The sequence below is a fragment of the Terrapene carolina genome, unplaced genomic scaffold, assembly GCF_002925995.2.
Source record: "Terrapene carolina triunguis isolate 2854851 unplaced genomic scaffold, T_m_triunguis-2.0 Scaffold233, whole genome shotgun sequence".
Classification (NCBI taxonomy): Eukaryota; Metazoa; Chordata; order Testudines; family Emydidae; genus Terrapene; species Terrapene triunguis.
The window spans coordinates 3212136-3232448 of NW_020664584.1; the positions used below are offsets into that span (position 1 = coordinate 3212136).

At 44.4% G+C, this 20313-nt stretch overlaps 1 protein-coding gene across 1 annotated transcript in view; it reads right to left on the reverse strand.

Annotated features, from left to right (window-relative positions):
• Window positions 1-17436: 17436 nt before the first annotated feature.
• Window positions 17437-20313, reverse strand: part of ACTR5 (actin related protein 5) — a 15143-nt gene continuing 12266 nt past the window's right edge. Inside the window, exons 8-9 of the mRNA XM_026656795.2 lie at window positions 19726-19858; window positions 17437-18117 (exon numbers count right to left, since the gene is read on the reverse strand). Of these exons, the coding sequence (XP_026512580.1) occupies window positions 17860-18117; window positions 19726-19858 (391 nt within the window). The 3' untranslated portion in view covers window positions 17437-17859. The remainder of the gene's footprint in view (window positions 18118-19725; window positions 19859-20313) is intronic.

Below are 20313 nucleotides of genomic sequence, written 5' to 3' on the forward strand. Positions count from 1 at the left end.
CATTTTGTATGGGGGATAGGCTCCAGATGCAATAGTCAGATCTGGATCTTGACCACCACAACACGTGGGGGTGTTTGGATCCAGGACTTGGATTAGGCTTTTTATTGAAAGAAATCATTTGTGGAACTGGAAACAAGATCTAGGTTTGCATTTCAAACACCCCCACTTATCTGGACCAATCACAACTCTGGACTGGTCTCTGTAAGGACTACAGGATTTGGCTCCTGGATATTGTAAGGCCAGGAAAACAATGCTGCAGGTTGATTGAGAGAAGAGTCTGTATTAGTGCAGGCACTGATTGAAATCTCTGTGGCTAGTAGCTGGCCATCTGCCCAGCTTAGTGTGAGAAACCATGCACCCATTATCATTATCCCATCCTCCACTTACCTGTCTGTTAGTTTCACCCACCTGTTACATCTCATCTTAAACTGAGATTCTAAATTCTTTAGTGCAGGGACTCTTATTATTGCTCTACAGTGGCTAGAAGTGGAGACCTGGCTTGATGGACCTTCTAATAGGATCTAAGGAGGCTCCAGTACATTGGGAAATGGGGCTGTTTTGCTAAAATTGCTACAGTAATAAAGATAAAAACCACACCTCTAGGTTGTGATTCTCTACTACCTTGGTTAGCTGTTTACAGCTGTGCCAAGTGAAATGGTCACACCTGTGAGTGGAGGCTTCTGATTGGGAAGAGCCTGCCAGCCTGTTTGTAGGTGATCACAGGTGTAAGTGATTACAGAACACGTTGGTGGCTGGGGAGACCTGAGCTCCTTGAGCAACAGGGACAAGACAAATTTTCCTAGGAATTGGGTTTCTTCCTTCAGACTTTGTACAGATTTAGCACTGATAGCTGAGATTATACTTGCACTGTCCTGGAGCCTTGTCCACCGGAAGCGGCAGAACTTCAGCTAATGGGGTCTGTAATCTCAAGATTAATTCCTGCATCTTTACTAATGCTTAAAATGCCCCTGCTGTGGCGTCTGTCATGCTACTGTGAGGCAGACATCTTTGCCTTGCACAGAATGCATGTATGGCAGGCACTGTTTAAAGTCCTGCCTACACAGATTCTTTACCGAGCAGAAAAGAAACTCAACACCTAGATGATGCATCATTTATTTCTATCTATTGTTTAGTTTTTGGTCGTAAAGTCCATTGTGCTGCACTTAACCTGTGCATTTTGTTCCTCTAATCAGAACAAACACATTTTACCTACTTCGTAAGGGGGTAATTATATAGATGGATTCAAGATGCAAAGTTTGTCTCTGGTGTGAGATTTCAGAGACCAGAGTTTGGGTCTGTGAAGCAATAATGCACTTTTATAAAAGCTATGCATTATGATTTTATATATAAAAGTGCCAGGATATGAAAGACAAATGGCATTAGGCTTAGCCTTTTTGTAAAATGTGCTGGAAGTTTATTACATGAGCACATTAGACTCCCCTAATTAGAGCATCTATTGTAAAATGACAGAAGCCCAGTAGAATGTGAGCTGTGACACAAGGATACTTCTATGCCACAGATGTGTTGTGAAGCACAAGGTCAAAGACCTTCAAACCACCTGCAAAATGTGGGTATTCCTAGTCAGCCTCAATCTCAATGTTGAATGACGGAAGAAGGATTTTAGGCAGGCGAAGCTGTGCATTAGCCCGAGGGGGAGGTTATCAGCAGTGCCTAAAAATGCAAGTGCTCTGCAGCAGCATTTGCCACTGGGCATTAGTCAATGAGTTCTTTTGATACAAGTGCCATCAGAACATAAGAACGGCCATACTATGTCAGACCAATAGTCCACCTAGCCCAGCATCCTGGCTTCTAACAGTGGCCAGTGAAAGGTGCTTCAGAGGGAATGAACAGAACAGGCAATCATCAAGTGATCCATCCCCTGTTATCCACTCCCAGCTTCTCCCAGGGACAGCCAGATAATGGGGTTGCATCTCTGATCATCTTGGCTAACAGTCATTGATGGACGTATCCTCCATGAACTTATCTAATTCTTTTTTGAACCCAGTTATACTTTTGGTCTTCACAAGATCCCCTGGCAACGAGTACCACAGGTTGACTGTGCATTATGTAAAGAGGTACTGTACTTCCTTTTGTTTGTTTTAAACCTGCTGCCTATTAATTTCATGGGGTGACCCCTAGTTCTTGTGTTATGTGAATAAATAATATTTTCTTATTTACTTTCTCCACACCATTCATGATTTTATAGACTTCTATCATATCCCTCCTTAGTAGGGTGACCATATTTCCCTGTGCTGAACACGGGACACCTGGTAAAATTACTCATATTCAAGCAAGTTCAACGGCAATCAGAACTACGCAGTACAAATGTTCAAATGAACATCAAGTTGACCAAGCCCCTGTTAAAAAGAAATACTGTGTAGTTGGATTCTTTTTATTTACCTTCTTGCCTTTAAGGCTTTAGGGTTCACACATGGAGGGGTGACAAATACACACTCCCGTACACCACTCTCACACGGGGGAGTGACCGACCCGAACATCCCTGCCTGGCTGGGCCCCCGGGATGGACTTGCTTCTCCTGGTACATGGTGCTGCATCTTCCCGAGGCAACATGGGGGACACACGCAGGGTCACATGCTCCCCCTCCCCCAATTTCTGCCAGGGTTCACACCAGAATGTGGCCAGCAGCAGCCTTTCAACACTGTGCGGGAAGGAAAAGACAGGAGCTGCTTCCAGCCACAGGGAAAGAGGAGGCGGGCAAGGGATGACCTGGCCCATGTCTTTGCAGAGCTAATCTCTTTCCCCTCCACACCCCCTGCTCCCCTGTGGATGGAAGCAGCTTCCGTCCCTTCCTGCCTGCACAGTGTCAAAAGGCTGATGGCCACCAACATAACCCAGCCACCTCCTGTCCCCTGGCTACAGCGTGGACAAGAAGGGGTTAAACCCTAAGGATGCATTGTGCACAAGGGCAAAGGGAACCTGACTGCAGGGGCTTCAGCCAACCCGGCCAGAGAGGTGGATCAGTAGGGGAGGGTGTCCAGAGGATGGAGCAGCCCCGTGTTCCCTGGGGGCAGGACCCAGGGCAGGGAGGGGGGTGAGTGAAGACGGTGCTAAGCCCCTGCCTGGGGGCATGCTGTGGAGCCTGCAGTGTCAGGGAGCGAACAGGCTGGAAATCACTTCCCCTCCCCACTCCAGAGCTTAGCTGAGGGGGCGGAGAGGCTTCCCTGTGCCAGTGCTGTGCGGGGCTTTGGGACATGCAGGGCTCAGCTGCTCCTGGCCAGTGCCCTGGGCCGGAGGGTCTTGGGCTTTCCTGGGGCGCTGGCCCAGCCAGAGGCAGTGGGGGAAGGAAGGAGCCTGCCAGCCAGGCTGTTGGTGAGCTGAGCGCTCCGACCAAGGGCTGGTCCTCGGCACACTGCTGGGAGAGGGACGCACCCCACTGGGGGGAATATGAAGGAGCAGCGGGATTGGGGGTGGTGAAGGGGCAAAGCAGGGAGAGGACACTGAGAGGGGGAGCACGTAAATGGCCAATGGGTGGGCAGCAGAGGGGACACGTAACCAGCCGCCGCCTGGTGCCTGCCCACACTCACCAGCCATCGCAGCTTGCACCACGCAGCCAGTGCTGGCTGGAAACGGAACAGGGGGGTGGGGTCCTGGTGGCCAAGAGCTGGCACGCAGCGGGAGCTGCACAGACGGACCAGCAGGGGGAGCGGCCGGCCCCGTGCGCTGCAGCTTTGCCCTGCCACCAGCCTTGCACACCCACCCCCACCGTTGGCCACTTGACTCCTCCCCCCACCCCCACTCACCATTGGTGGGCGGGCAGCTGGTGAGCAGGGATCTGGCCAGCAGCAGGACCCACCAGTACTGATGTGGGGGACAGGGCCGGCTCCAGGCACCAGCAATCCAAGCAGGTGCTTGGGGCGGCAATCTGCAAGGGGCGGCAGGTCCGTGTGTTTTTGCCGCCCCAAGCAGCGCGCTGAATTGCTGCCCCGGACGGCGGGGGCAGTCCGTGTGCCGTTAGGGCGGCATGCGCGTTTCCGCGCTGGCGGCAATTTGGCGGCAGCTTCTATGTTTAGCTGCCCGCGGCGGCAATTCGGCACGCTGCTTGGGGTGACAAAAACAGTAGAGCCGGCCCTGGTGGGGGAGACAGAAAATATGGGATAATTTGATAATTTTAAAGAAAAAATCGGGACACCTGCAGAAGGGCTTAATTATGGGACTGTCCCTTTAAAAATGGGACATCTGGTCACCTACCCCTTAGTCGTCTCTTTTCCAAGCGGAAAAGTCCTTGTCTTTTTAATCTGTTTTCATACGGAAGCTGTTCCATGTCCTTAACCATTTTTGTTGCCCTTCTCTGAACCTTTTCCCGTTCTATTTTTTTTTTTTTTTGAGATGGGGTGACCAGAACTGCACACAGTATTCAAGGTGTAGGCATACCATGCCTTAGTCTTATTTCAGCCACGTTTACTCCCATTGCTTTGATTGAAATAAGTGATCATCATCCACAGACAGAATACCTTTTACTTCCAGTACACCTCTCCAACAGGGCCACAGAAACAGAACTGCAGAAGCATGTATTTTACTAATCAGAGAGGCAGGAGACTGGGCAAAACATGAACTTAAGGATCTGTTGAAAGAATCCAGAGCCGAAGACATGAGGAAACATAAACAATCCCCAAAAGCCTGGGAGAGGAACTATTGTGTCCTGTGATGAATACGATGAAGTAACTGAAAGAGACATTGTCTTTAGAAGCAAACACCATTTCCAGGGTGGAAGGAATATTGTGCTGTTTGCAGATAAGGTCAGAGCATTATCATAGAATAGGAAATAACATAATGGGTGTATTCATCTTATTGAAGATCGTTCTCCTTTGCCTATAACACTTGCATACTAGCAAATGGTTAAATAGTTCCTGTGCTTTTGATCTGAAATTCATTAATGTCACTGCAGTCAGTATAGGAGCCTTTCCCTGATTTAAGTAAGTAAGTCAGCCAGCCACCTTCAGAATCTCCTTTCCACCCTTTCGTTGCTATGGGATTCAGACCCTCTGCCTTCTTCAAAACATTAAACAGCTGTCTTTTGCAGCAAGCCTGGAAAGCCATAAAATTCAGATTTTTGGAGTATTTTCTAATTAATATTTTCTATATACTTGTTTTTCTGTGTTGGGACAAAATGCATGTCAGGTTTCATTTCTGGAATGGGCAAGGCAGCCTTGAGGTCTTGGATCTGCTGGAAAGACATTTCAGACTTGTTGCTGCAGGTGTTTTCAACAATATCCATTTCCAACCCGAAGCAAATGTCTCAACATAGATAGTGACCTAGAATCTGGAATGTGTGTCAATTCCCAAGATAAAAAGTTGCTTGAATAATTCATAATTGTCTCCTTTGCAGTGTTGCCCCTTTGGGGGTGTATCTATACTAGAAGAAAAGTCCCCTTAATGCAGAAAGCAGTTGCATCTATGTTATTTTGTTAATAGAGTTGTGCAAATAACTGAATTTGGCCATCCTGAAAAATAAAAATAAAAAATCATTTTGGATCAGACAAAACATCTTGTTTCACTGGAAATGTTTGGACTTTGTGCTTTTACTTTTTAAAATTAAACTGATTGAAATTTCCAAACAAAGTCATTTTGAATGAAAAGGTCAAAACATTTTGTTTCAAAAATGTCAAACATTTCGATTCTTTCAGATGTTTTTGACAAACAATTCAATTAATTCAAGACGAATCTGTGAAATGTTTTGGTTGACCACAATCTCCATTTTTTGGTGAAAAAACGTTACCCAGCTTTTTTAATGGAGACAGGTCTCTGATATCTGAGCAGTGTCTAGAGCACATGGTGGTGAAATGCCTGTGCCTTGTCTACAGCAGTGCATTTGCTACTGTTGCTGCTGGAGTTGCTGTAACAAATATACTAATTTTTCCAGTGTAGACAAGGTCTTGGAGTTGGTGTTGAGCTGCCAACCCTGTGACTCAAGCTGGCTGTTCAGTATTCAAGCATAAAAGGAGAGATCCAACCTCATGCAACATTCAGGCTTTATTCCTTCCTTCACATTTTATTCTCTCATCAAGTACTTCCTGAAAACACTATAACACCCCCTACTGGAAAGCCATTTTTCATAACAAATGGTGGTGGTCTTTCCTTGTTAACGGAATTAGTGCAGCACCAGCCTGTCTTAATTTGATTAGATTAAGTGGACATTTAAAAAAGTATCCTTTGGCAATTTCAAAGTGTGGCACTAACACTAAAAACCAGAGGAGGACAGTGAGTGGTTTGAAGCCCCAGGTTCTATTCCCACTTTCATCTCTGTCCATGTATCATCTTTGGTAAATTGCTTAACAGATGTGAAAGGTGAAGCACACAGGTTAACAGGCCACAATAATGCCTACCTCTCAGGCGTGTTAAGCTTCAATCATTTCCAGACAAATACTTGGTTATGATAATTAAGGCTGTAAATTGCTAACCACTTCAAAATGCTGTAGTGATTGCATTTCCTTACCGTGCAAATGCATGTGTCTAGCATGAACATGAACACCCTCCATTTCAGAAGCTGCAACATCAAAGTCTATAAATAGTTAGGTTTCCAATTCTCGGCTTTTATTCTGCCGTTCAACCCTCCCTTCTTAGAAGGGAAATTCCACTAGTTAACCTGAGCAGCTCTTCCCTCTAGCTTTCATTTGCATTGTGCTTTCAAGCTCCAAGTGAGATTGGGGCTCACTGTGCAGATGCTGGATGAACTCCTCATAAGACAGTCCCTGGCCTGAACAGTTTATAATTCAAATAGACAAGACAGACAAAGGGTGGGCAGATTAGTTGAAGCTGTGGCTTCCAATGTTCAAGAAGGACATTGGAAGATGGGGAAGATTGATATCCAGTCTGTATCTGGTAATTGGGTCTCTGACAAATATGGAGGGTGATTGACGTAGAGCGTACCACCCAACCAAGAGCAGGTAGTAAATGACGGCTAAGGCTGCATGGACCACATGGGGAGGTTAAAACATAAAGTGTTAGTGTTTAGTCTGATCTCGAGCTTTTAATGAGGAGGAGGTTCACACATGCCAATAGACCAGGGGTAGGCAACCTATGGCACGCGTGCCGAAGGCGGCACGCAAGCTGATTTTCAGTGGCACTCACACTGCCCGGGTCCTGGCCACCGGTCCGGGGGGCTCTGCATTTTAATTTAATTTTAAATGAAGCTTCTTAAACATTTTAAAAACCTTATTTACTTCACATACAACAATAGTTTAGTTATATATTATAGACTTATAGAAAGAGCCCTTCTAAAAATGTTAAAATGTATTACTGGCACGCGAAACCTTAAATTAGAGTGAATAAATGAAGACTCGGCACACCACTTCTGAAAGGTTGCCGACCCCTGCAACAGACAGAATTTCCTTTGGGATACCAGGAGGGAGTCTGTATTTGAAAGTTAAAAGGGTCTGGGGGTAAGGAGCAGGGAAGTGAGATGGGAAAGAGCTAATGTTGGTGTTGGCAATTAAACAGTAGTTCTGGGCTGTTTTAGTTTGTCAACAACCTTCAAGCCAGCCACTGGCTTGCTGGTTGACCTTGAGCAAGTCACGTCCCCTCTGTGCCTCAATTTCCCCATCTGTAAAATGGGGATAATGATACTGACCTCTGTTGTAAAGCATGTTGAGACTTACTAATGAAAAACACTGTATAAGAGCTCAATTTCATTATTTCCTGATGTTCAAACTTTTCTTGATTTACAAACTACAATAATGTTGGTTTAATCCCACATCTGTTTACAGCCTTCACTCACTCAAAGTTTTCAGTCTGGAAATTCCCACTGTTCCTACCTCTTATTTTAAAGTTATTTTTTTTCGAAAAGGAATTGTTCAAGAGAAAAAAAAATGTGCTTCTCAGACTACTTGCATATAAAACAACCACCACTAATTGCCAATTTAAAAACGACTCGGTTTATATGTAAGTATATAGGGTAGCAGTGAGGCCAGAGAGTAACAAGAAGCCACGTGTCAAGAAAACTCAATCTCTAGATTATTAATGAAACTTAGATGCTCCACTAGGCAGAAGCTCAGGAGCAGCGGGCACAGGACTTCAGTCAAAGCTCCACACAATTCCCAGCCTTGCTAGATCCCTGGTCTTATGGAGTTTAAGCTGCACAAAAATTCTAGCCAGGAAAGCACTAGAGAGCTTGGCAAAAATTGAAATGTTAGTAGCCATAGATCTGATTCACTACCGTGTTACTCCAGTTTTATGCTGGTGTAATTATGGAAATCAGTAGAATCTGGCTGGATAGCTAAAATGAATGACACCCTCCCAAATGCACTTCTCAAAGGCAGCAGTCTTCACTGAATGCAAATGAAGAAAACAAATGTGGAATCTCTAGGACTCGGCAGTTTGGGATACAACACCCATGAAAAGTTACACTGCTTGGAAAATGAAACACGCATTCCCTTCCCTTCCAAGTCCCTCTTACCTTTCTGAAATACCTTGTCCAGCACGCATCATTCTTACTCAAACATCACACCAAGAAATCACCCACTGACCAAAGGCCAGACCTGAGTTTTCAAGAAGTGAAGGTTTGTAGTGATCAGACAGGTGTAGAGGAAAGCTAGTTATAACCTCAGCTGTATGGAATCACTACCATGTCTCCATTACATGGTGGAGGGCTTAAAGATCCTCCACTTAAAAAGGGCTATAGCTATTGTGTAATGTAAAAGTGTAATGCTATTACTGTTGTACTTTGCAAACCAGACTGGAGGTGATTAGTAGTTCATGCTGTACCTGCCTAATAGCAGTTTATTATGCACATTTCAAAAGCAAATTCACAGGAGGAAAAAAATGGCCTTAAGGCATCAAGTGCCAAAACTGACCTAATCCCTTGGAATCTCGAAGACCCAAGCACAACTGCAAATTTCCATGTCTAACAATAGTACCAAACAGCATTCCAATCTCAAACAATACAATAGAACATGGATCCATTTACCTTCAGGGCACTTTTTAAAACCTGTGCTGCAAAAAAAGGGTTTTGTAATCATGTTTCTAAAGTCAGATTAATGAGAGCCAGCAGGTGAAAAATGTTCTAATGCTGTATTGCAATTTGCTTCTTTGGAAAACTATAAAAAGCATTGTCCAAAACATTCTATATTTCTTTGTCCTTTGTAACACTGAAAGCTTGAAAATATTTCCCCTGCACCTCTCCCTGGTATTGCTTTTAACCTTTTCCACTTGGTAAACATTAATTTTCTTTTGCCCCATTGGCACCGAATTGAACATATGTGTTTATTTCCCCATCATTACGTCCTGGTACACTTAATTGATTATTATTGCTGATAATGTCAGCAGAGTTCTCGGAATGACTATTGATACTGGAGTGCTACTTGAGCCAGCTAAGGGAGCACATAAAGGCAAAAATAGTGGTACTGGTTTCTTTTTCTCTTTAGCTTTGTAGTAACATACTTGATCATGTAACAACTCCTCTTCCCTCACCAGATATTTAACCAAATAAGAAGTCAGATCCCAGGGTGAAAACTACTCCTGTTCCTGCCTTATGATTCCCAGTTCAAATGTTTCATCCACAGGAGTAAAATATGAAACATAGTGGTAACAGTGCACCTTTCCTCCAGAGCAGTTCATAACTCTAGATGGATACCCCTGTGCATCCACTTCCAGCTTGGAAGGTGGGACAGCAGATGGCAGGGAATCGCACAGGATAAGAAAAAGGAGAAATTTGGGCCAAGGACACTGAAGCAAGCCAGCAATCTATGAATTAGACCATGGGATATTTAGGGTATGGGTTTCAACAGCGCTCAAGAGAAGCATAACTCTGCTCCCATTGGAGTCAAAGACCGTAAAGAACATGGCCCTCAGAAGGAAGAAGGGACGAATTAACATTACTGGGCTTTTCATAGATTCCAAGGCTAGGAGGAGGGCAGGGGGAGAGGGAGGTTCATGGAGTCATAGATTCCAAGGCCAGAAGGGACCATTGTGATCATCTAGTCTGACCTCCTGTATAATACAGGCCAGAGAACTCCCCAAATAATTTGTAAAGCATGTTTTAAAAATTGTCAGTGATGGGGAATATACTACGACCTTTGGTAAATTGTTCCAATGGTTAATTATTCTCTCTGTTAAAACTGTACACCTTATTTCTAGTCTGAATTTATCTAACTTCAACATCCCGCCACTGGATTGAGTTATATCTTTCTCTGCTAGATTGAAAAGCCCATTATTAAATATTTGTTCCTCATGTAGAGGCTTATAAACTGTCACCAAGTCACTCCTTCACCTTCTCTTTGTTAAGCTAAACCGATTTGAGCTCTTTGAGTCTATCACTGTAAGGCAGGTTTTCTAATCCTTTAATCATTTTGTGGCTCTTCTCTGAGCCCTCTTCAATTTATCAACATCTTTCTTGAACTGTGGGCGCCAGAAGTGGACACAGCGTTCCAGCAATGGTCGCACCAGTGCCAAATCTAGAGGTTAAACAACCTCTCTACTCCTAGCCGAGATTCCCCTGTTTACGCATCCCAGAAACGCATTAACTCTTTTGGCGGCAGAATCACACTGGGAGCTCATATTCAGCAGGATTTTTGAATGAATAGCTAAAAGATCCCCCATGCACGACAAATCTTGCCTGACTGGGGATGACAGGACTGTCTCACAAGGAGCTTTTGTGCCCTAAATGGGGCTTTGGAAAAGAAATCCACTTATTGTTCCTCTAAGATTCCACAAGAGTGAAATCCCCCCACTCCTTTATCTCATTAAAAATGAAAGAATGCCAGGTATGTCACAAGAATCTAGGATGAGGGGAGAGTGTGTCTGGTGGGGGGATGTTTTAACCAAGCTGTAACACAGAACTTGCAAAAGAGCATGGTGGCAAGCATGTTTCCCAGTGGAGAGACTGTTGGGAATGCTGTGCTGGTACAAACCACTAGTGCAAGGGAGATGAAACGAGGTTTTAAAAACAACTTGCCGTGTTCAGAAAGCAAAGCCGTTTACCCTGCAACTGGACAAGTTACCACTGCTCTACACAAGACGCTTTTAATTAATAGCCCAAACCTCCGTGTTAACAGATTGCATCTACCCTGTAATAACTTTCCTAAAGCAGGGTAAATCAGTGGTGGAAGTGCGCTAATGTGACTGCATCTGGGGAAACAGGTCTTTGCTATGGGACGCTGCTTGTGGACTGTTTGAATAGGAGCTCATTGTAGCCTTATAACATAGATGAATATGATAAGTCAAGTGTTTCAACTACTGCCTTTGAAAGTAGCCTGTGACACTAAGGAGACCTCCCTGTTCAGCTGCTTTATGGGGATAAAGGTGATTTGCAAAGGGAAAAAACCCACCTGAATTTATGCCCTTTCTTGCTTCTACATGATGGATAAAAGCAGCTTGAGAATTCCTTTGAGGGGGAAAAACGCTCTTCAGATGAGGAATCTAGGTCTTGTTTACTCTGGATAACTCTGTGAATGACTGGAGAACTTGTAGGATTAATATTACAAATACCAAGGAAGTAAAACCTCTAAAGGCTGATCTACATATTGTTTTTGTACCCATGTAACTAATCCTTTTAGACACAGGTAGATGTACAGTATAGGCTATACATGTATAACTCAGTCAACATTACGGCATTGCTGCGATTTAACTATATCTCGTTCTAAGGGGAGAGTTGAAGTCCTGAAAACAGTGTGTGGAGAAGCACTTGCTTTTTGACTGTACAGACTTAACTCAAATGCCCTGCAACCAGCTAGAAGAAAATGTTAGTCAAGGTCCCTTCCCTTTTCAATTAAAGGCTGCTGTTGCTCCAATACACATCGGAGAGCCCTTAGCAATCCCCCAGCAAAAGCAGAGAAGACCAGCTGTGACATTCTTGATTTTTTTAAATGTAAAAAACAAGCAACAAGAAAACCACCAGGACTGAGGCTGCCATTACCATTATGAATCATGAAGTAACAAAATAAACCCCAGACCCTACTTCTTCCCCCTTTATTGCAGGTCCCCTTTAACAGCCATGGGGAAAACACACTCAAGAACAGAGTCTCTGCACATTAAAAGCTTTGGTGGGAATCCGAGATTGTCCTTAGGTCCCACAGCTATGCTTTTCTAGTTGTCCTGAGCTTGCTGCCTCCCACCAAACCCCCGGGTATTCAGGTAGAGAATCCTCAGCCTTCCAGGCCATTAAGAGAAAAATCTATGCCTGGTTGTCTATTTAGCAGTTTGGATTGGAAGAGGCAACAGGGAGAGACATAGGATAAACATGGAAAAGTGGGTAGCCTGGAGAGAAGGGGGAGTAGGAAAAGAACCACAAGCCCTCTGCCAAAGTGAAAAACTTCCCTAGAAGTCCAGAAGAGCCCTGGTGTCTTGCCAAGCCAGGTTTCTCTCTACACCAAAGCTCTCTAGGGTGCACTGACTCACTCATCTGTTTCCAAGTGCAGTGGAAGGTCTTTATTTTGAACATGGTTAGAGCTCTGGTTATATTACAGGCTGCCTCTCTCCTTGTACATTATCTAGCTGAGATCAGCTGAGGCACACCAGCTAACTGCATTTGAACACAGGGAGCCTGAGTGTGCTGGAGAGAGAACTCTCCTCCATTGAATTCACCTTGACAGAGGTTGGCCTGAACCAAGCCACATTTTTCTGGCATGCTGCAATGCTGGTCCATTCAGCCAGCCCTTTTGAGGAAGGTGGTTTGAATTTCACTGGTGGGTTGGGTTCTTTTTGAATTGACTCATCTTTCTGATTGCTTCCATTTACACATGAACATAGATGCCCTCAGAGGGTCACTTCAGTAAGTTGAACAATAAATGAAGCAGATACTGCGCTACACTGCTAAAGAAAATGGTAGACAAAGAGGGCGATCCTGCAGGTACATTGTGTCTGAGTCTAGAAAGGGAAAAGCCAACTTTTAATAATCCTGCCCGGCCTGCAGTTGGCTATGAATGAAGTAAGACTATGAAAGAAGTAAGACTTATCACTTGATACTTCCATCTCAAAGCAGTTTACAAAGGTGATTAGATATTATTTATATTATCATAGTGCCGAGGCACCCCAGCCATGGACCAGGCCCATATTGTGCTAAGAGCTGTACAAACACAGAGCAAAAAACACCATTCCCTGCCCCCAAAGAACTTACACTCTACGAAATTAATTCTTTTTTTGTTTGTTTTCAGATGGGGAATACTAAGGCACAGAAGAGTGCAGTGACTTGCCCAAGGTCCCAAAGCAAATAGCCTCTGGTCTATCATTGTGTATATAGCAAGGAGCGGAATTCCGATCTCCTGACTTTCAGTCTAGTACCCTGCTCATTGAACCACACAGCACGCTGAAAGGGAAACCGCCCCCTAGTACTAGTGTTCAAGAAAAAGAAGAAAATAAGACGGTAAAAAAAGAACATTTACCATAAAAATAACTTAACACGATACTGCCTAAGAGAGCCAGTGCTGGGCATGTGTGAAGGGGAGGAGGAGGAGGAAAGCTGTGTACCAGCTAAATATAGGTAGCCAAGAAACGGGAGCAAGAGCCAGTCTGCAGAATACTTGCTGTGCTAAGAGGTGCTAGGTAAGGAGGGATTCAAGCATTTTACATCTCTGAAAGGAAACTCTTCTTGAAGCTGAACTTTTAGGGCCTGGACTATTTCACACCCAAAGGAAAAGAGCAGAGAGGTAGCACATGGGAATGAAAGGTAAGACCCAGGATAGTAGTCTCTCAGGATGCATAGAACCCATGGGAAAATACATGCTATGGGTTTGGGGATAGTAATATTACAGGGGAAAATCCATTGCACCATTTGCCTTTCCAACTTTTCATGCACTTCTCCTTCAGCCCCATTTCTGACTCCCTGCCTTCCCACTGGTTGTCACAGGATCATTGTAACCTCTCTCTGGGTGGGAGAATCCTGCATTCCAACCTTGAGGGCAGTGATAATTCAGGGGTGTCCGCCCATTTCTCTGGACAGCTCACTTATGCAGCACCTTACATGTTTCACAGATTGTTAATTGGAGCAAAGAGTTCTGATCTTGGGCTGCTTTGGTGGAGACTGAGAATGAGTCACAGCATTGGAGTTACATTGGGACAGAGAGCGTAAGAAGCCTCAGACACTAAAAACAAACCTGCCTGCAGCTCAGACTGAAATCTGGGACATTTAAACAAGTGGGGCATGTTCTCAGTCTCCAGGGCTTCCCAGTGCGGTGGTGTTTCCACTCAGAACAAATCTAAGCAAGTCTGTGAAAGGTGGAACCCAGTTGAAGATTGCCTCTTTCAGATTAAACAACAGACTCAGCTCACCTAGCTTGTCACAAAGTGGTAATTTGTGTCTTTGCGTTCTTTTACCTGAATGAGGTGATAACACACCATTAATTTTATGGAGCTGTATGTTGCTATGAATTCACATGTTAAAGGCACCTGTGCCTCAATTCCCCTTCTGTCAAACAAGGATAAAATAGTGTTTCCCTAGCTCACAGGGAGGTTGTGAGGATAAATACATTGAAGGTTGTGAGGCACTTGCTATACAGTAATGGGCACTTGTGAGAAATCCCCTGTGGAAGGCTGCCTTGAGCATCACTTTGTACTCGCTACACAAGCCTACAGGTTACACTCAGGAGATGCAGGTGGATTTTTTTGCAGTTAAGACACAGGGCTTTTTACTGTGTAGAAGTCACTCTTACAGGGGTTCTGGAACAATTTGTATAGTGGGGGTGCTGACAGCTATTGAACCAAACTGTAAACCCTGTATATGGTGGAAACCACTTCAAACCAGAGGGTGCAGCAGCACCCCCAACACCAATTCATTCTTACTACCTATTACACAACCCAAAACCAAGCTAAAAAACCTCCACCTCTGGGCCGGATCCCTCCACAGTTTGCGTCTTCTAGTCCCACCTGGCACAAAGCCCAGTTACAGGCTTAAATTTTCCAAGAGCCCCAGGGGATTTGTATGCCCAAGTCCCATTATAATTAATGAAGGCCTTCAAAACCCTCAGAGACTTTGAAAATCTCACCCATGCAACATCCATAGGCTGGAATGCATTTTTAGCAGCCAATGATTGCATTCCATCCCTCTGAGTTCTCATTGGCTACTACAGCTAGTGATGGTGTAAAGTGACAAATCAATAGTTGCTATTTTGGGGCATTATACTATTTTACTCTTTGAGCAGCTGATCTGGCATCTCTGGTTCCATCACAATGATTGCGTTGCTCCAAATTAAGCTACGGACAATACCTGGGACATTCAGCATAGCTAGTCTTTTGTTACGCCAGTCTTGAGGAGTCTAAATGAATTCCCACTGTTATTAAAGTATTTCAGCGAAGAGTCGTGCTGCCCCCACAGCTAGGGGTCTGTCAAACATGAGTGCACAGCTAAGGGATGCTTAGCCTTTCACCTCTACTTCATTATAGTGGGAGAACAAATTAAACAGCAAATAGTATCAGCCTTAACAGCTGACTTTTCAAAACAATCCGAGGCAGCATGTGGATTTCAGAGAATTAGAAAACTGCTGTGCCTTCCTGGGGACCCAGATCAGTGGTCCAAATGTGAGGTCACTTGAACAACGGGTTCCTAAGATATAGTCCCCTCAACCCCCCAAACAGCCAGACAATTTTTTTTTTTAAGCATATCCTGAAGTTCAAACTATGGTCCTCATCCTCCCCAAACTGTTATCACCTGCTTGGGCTTGATCTCAGCTAGTCTTTGGGCAAGCAATACTCAACACGTTAGGCAGGGGGTAAAATGAGGTTCAAGCCAAGCCAACAAGCCAGAGAACGTAATTTGCACTTGTGCAGCAGGACTGGGACTCTGTTGCAAGACAGTTTACAGGCAGCCTGACAGTAAGCGGGTGGCTCAAGGTGCTCCACCGTTGTCGCTGAACCTGATGAGCAGCACCCACATACTGAGTCTGAGTCCTGCACCCGGCAGTTTTCTTAGAACCTGTGTTGTGTGCAGTAGTTTCTCTCTGCCTGCATTCTGCGGAGGCTTCTTCTGGAAATTCTGCCCTAAGAGCAAAGCTTCTGATTTAAGAGCTGATATTCCAAAGTGCTCTAAAATACACATGCATGCTTATTTGTTCCTTCAGGAGCATGGTCAAGGAAAACAGTAAAGAGAAGGAAGACTCTAATAAGCAGCAACATTAGGGTAATGTAATTATGCAGCAGGCTCCTCACCCTCATCAACGGGATTGTGTGAACAAAAGAGCAAGTGGCTGTGACTCTCAATGCCAGCATCATCAAAAGAGTTTCTGAGCATCAAGAAAAGCACCCCCATAGAAAGTTTTCTATTCTAAGGATTGGTTTAAGGTCATTATTGGCTAACATGGCAGGAGGATACTGTCAGTCAAGACATCAATTTGTATAGCTGAAATTTATTTGGCAAGCTATCTACACCTACCAAAGGTCACAACATTCAGCCCCCTATGTGCTGTACTACTTGTGAAAAGGGGGGTCTGAAGGAAATGTCAGACATTAGAAAATTTTTAGTCACATCCCCTCTTTAAAGCGGTCACAGCAAACCTTGATTGCTATTTCCTCCCACAGATGGCTATAGGGGAAGAAAACAAAACAAAACCCCAAGCCGTACACAAACTACAATAAACTTTAAGTGATCTAAGTTACTCAAGACAATTTTGGCCAACGTTTTCCTCCCCCTTACAGTGGAAATCCTGGTGTAACCTTAACTGTGGTGGCACCACCATGCCACCATAATATTGCTGTGCTACATTAGGGCTGTGGTAGAATTCATGGTGCAAGTTGGGGTTGTTTGGTCCAGGGATTGCTCAGATACAGGACTCCCCTCCCCAGTGAACTGCTGACTTCAGATCTACTTGCACAGAAGACTAGTGGGCCAGAGAAAGGGCTGGGGTAGAGCTTGTGGTGCAAAGGTGGGGTCATTTGATCAAGGGGTTCCCAATGTCAAAGTCCATATATTATGAGCTTTTAACTTTCTGATTGCTCTAAAACCCATAGGCACAGCAAGATGGTCTTAAACCGGTATTCCACAACAGGGGCAGACTCTGGGAGAGGAGGGGAGGAGAACCAGTCAGGTCACATCTCTCGGGCCTATTGTCTCAAAACTATCGGTAGGTCAAGGGGCCACTCTGACCTGCACCTCTCCTCTGCCAGATCCTAGGTATAGTTAAGGATCTGGCAAGCCCATCAGATTGTAAGGTCTTTAGGCCAGGGATATCTTCAGACTTCAACTGCAATTAGCACAAGTGGCCCCACTCCTAAAGGGGACAGTGATTAAAACAAATGATTAATAAAAGCCAATTATGGCTGTGGATTCAAAACATTACTTATTTCGAGGGTGGGAGGAGGAAACAAAAATCGATGGTCAAACCAACAAGGATTAGAGCCAGTGCATCCGCCCAGCTTTCTGTTTTCTAATACCAATGAAGTGTGCTGGTTTTCTTACAAACCACTCATATTGTAATGGGCAAGAGAGACCCCTGCTGGACTGCTACATTATAAATCCTGCTGATAGAATAAATCGTTTAATAAAACAGCACCATAAAAAAGTAAAAAATCTTCTTTTATTTGAAGAATTCTAAAAAACATATTCTGTAATACAACTCTCAAATTCCAAGAGGTTGATCATGTTTTTCATCTGAAATATTTATCTTCTGTATTCATCCTCTTGCTCGATTCCCTCATAGAATGGATGCATAGTCCCATATTCTGTGCAGGCAACATCAGACATGGAGCTGCCGAAAGCTTCCATGTTACAGTGTTATGACAAGGCCAGCTGCTGCTCTAGAGACAGAGAATAGCTCCCACTCCTGATTGTTCAAGAGAAACTTGCTACCCAAGGTGCTAAATGCTCTGAGCTAGGCTCCAGCCTGCAGTCCATGGTGAGTTTACTGTGCAGGGTAGCAACTATTCCCTTGCTTGGCATGCAGTCACTTTAACCCTGGGTGTGTGGTCAAAGTCTCTCTGCTATGCCAGGTCACAGGGATTGCCTACACTAGCCGCCAGTACTTTGGTGGGTGCTAGAGCTTCAGTTGTCCGTGGAGCCTGTTTTGGAAGGCGAATGGGGACATAGACATTTGAAGCACAGTGCTCCTTGAGGTATTCGCCACCTTTTTCTTCATAATCTTTTCTGGTTATCCAGCCTTCTTCATGGTTCACATATTCCAGTGCCCAATCCCTAGCTCCATACCAAGCATCCAGAATGGGATTGGAAGCAAGGTGAACCTACACAGCAGAAAGCACAAAGAAGAGGTCTGTCAATGTAGGTGAACCCTGAAAACAAGAGAGACTCTGGGAGAGAGTAGCCCCTTAACTTACTTCACAAAAATCAAGTCTACATACTGCAATATTCCATACATTACGTTTAAGAGTTTGAGCCAATCCCACTCAATGCCCTGGAAGTCATGGGGGTCAAAGTATTGTTCTTTGGCTCGTGAAGACAAATCCCCAGTGGGTTTGGTGGACCTCTGTATTATGTACATCAAAAATCCCACCACAGGGTTCAGAACAAGTGGAAGCCCAAGGTTAGAATAGTAGTGGTGGGGTAGCACAGGTTAAGTGCATTGGCAGAATGGTCTGGCAACCTAGGACTAGAACAGCAGAGAGGAACTGCAGATTAACAGTAAGGAGTGCTGTACTGGAGAAGTTTGCACTGTATCACATTCCACTGACATTGCCCTTTTCTAGGAGATTCCCAGCACCACCACTGATTCAAGAGATATCAATGTTAAAATGAAGACTTTATGGCAGGGGCTTCTACAGTGTGGACCACATCTTACTGGGAAGATCATCGTGTTGACACCTCCCTTCCCATATATGATCACATAACATCAGTGCGGCAACTACAATAATTGCTTAATAAGGAAGTCCTTATAGGGTGCTTAGTTTTTTACTTGGAGGTTTTTTGTTTTGTTTTTTTGAGTCAGCACCAGGAAACCAGAAAAGCCAGCACAATGTAACCAGTCAGCTTTCCAGAACACAGTTTAAGAACTGCCAACTTATTCTACCTGACTTACTGGCTACAGTGATCCTGCATTTAATATGATCAAATAGCTGGGAACCTACTTGATTGTGTTCCAAGCACTTAACTCTCACTCCCTGAAAGCCAACATCCAGCTGTATGGTGCTACAGTGCAGCTGGGAATAGCAATGCAAGCACGTTGGATGTAGTGCACTAACAGGGAGTGTCACCTCATGGGGGGCTGGGTAGGCCAGATGGGAAGGCAGGTTGCTGGGTAGAAAAAAAGAGAAAGGAAGAGACTATATCAAGAGATCAAAGAGTAAGGAAGTAGGGACACCAAAAGCTGACACTATGTTGCTGTGAGGAAGCTAGCAGCCCCAAATTCACCTTCAACTGTGTACAGCAGAACTACACGGAGCACAGCAGCAAATAAGGGGATTACGTGATTAGAAGAAAGCCACCCAAAGGTGGTTAATATACAGAAAAATAGTGAGTGGCATTCAACAGTAACCCTTATTACAACTGCCAAAAACATGGCTGCATCCATGTTTCTGCACTGGTCAGTGATATGAAGGCCAGTGCTATGTAAAGTCATCAAATTGCAAAGCAACAGCTATTAAACTAATAGACTATGATTACATCAGTCATTTTATACTGTCTATAGGCCAGTCTGCTATTTAAAAAGTAAAGGCAGGTTGTGGGAAAAGCTATGGGAAAAGTTGTTTTGAGATGGGTAGGAAGAACCTTGCAAGTGTCATTACAAAAACATACAGGAGACTTGGATTTCATCTCACACTTCTCCTACGCATGCCTTACTGATTTTTTAATGGAATACACTGTGAGCTTGTGCATTTTCACGGACAATACCGCACCTGAAAAGAAGACTGGAATGGCCTCATTTCAAGTAGCTCCTTCTGGATTCTGGCTTTCAGTCCAGGATACATTGTATTTCCACCAGTGAGAAAGACATTCTGGACAAGTAAAGCCTGTTGCTCCTTTGGATACCTGCAGGAAGAAAACCAATGCTTCAACTTTGGGAGCATCTCACTGCAATGAGTGAATAGCTATGGAGAAGAATACTGCCGCCTCAACATCAAGCGAGATTTCTTTGGACATAAGCAGACAGTCCTTGCTTCATGAATACCACACCTGGTGCTCATATTTGTTTTCCTGTAGACAGCCAGAAGTTCGCTGAGGTGGCAGACGAAGTCATTAAAACAGTTCCTGTGCTGGCTCCCACGTTATAATCAGAATCCTACGTTACCAGAATTCTGTTTATAGTGATTTCAATCCACAGTCCTTTATGTAGGGCTAGAGCTTTTCTCATATTAGATTATTTTTCTGGTCCTACATTTGTGGGGTGACTCAATGCTGATAAAAATAAATGAATTAGGGCTCTGGGTAGGGTTGGGCATCTAGTTAGTGTCCCTCTACACCAGTGGTTCCCAAACTTGTTCCGC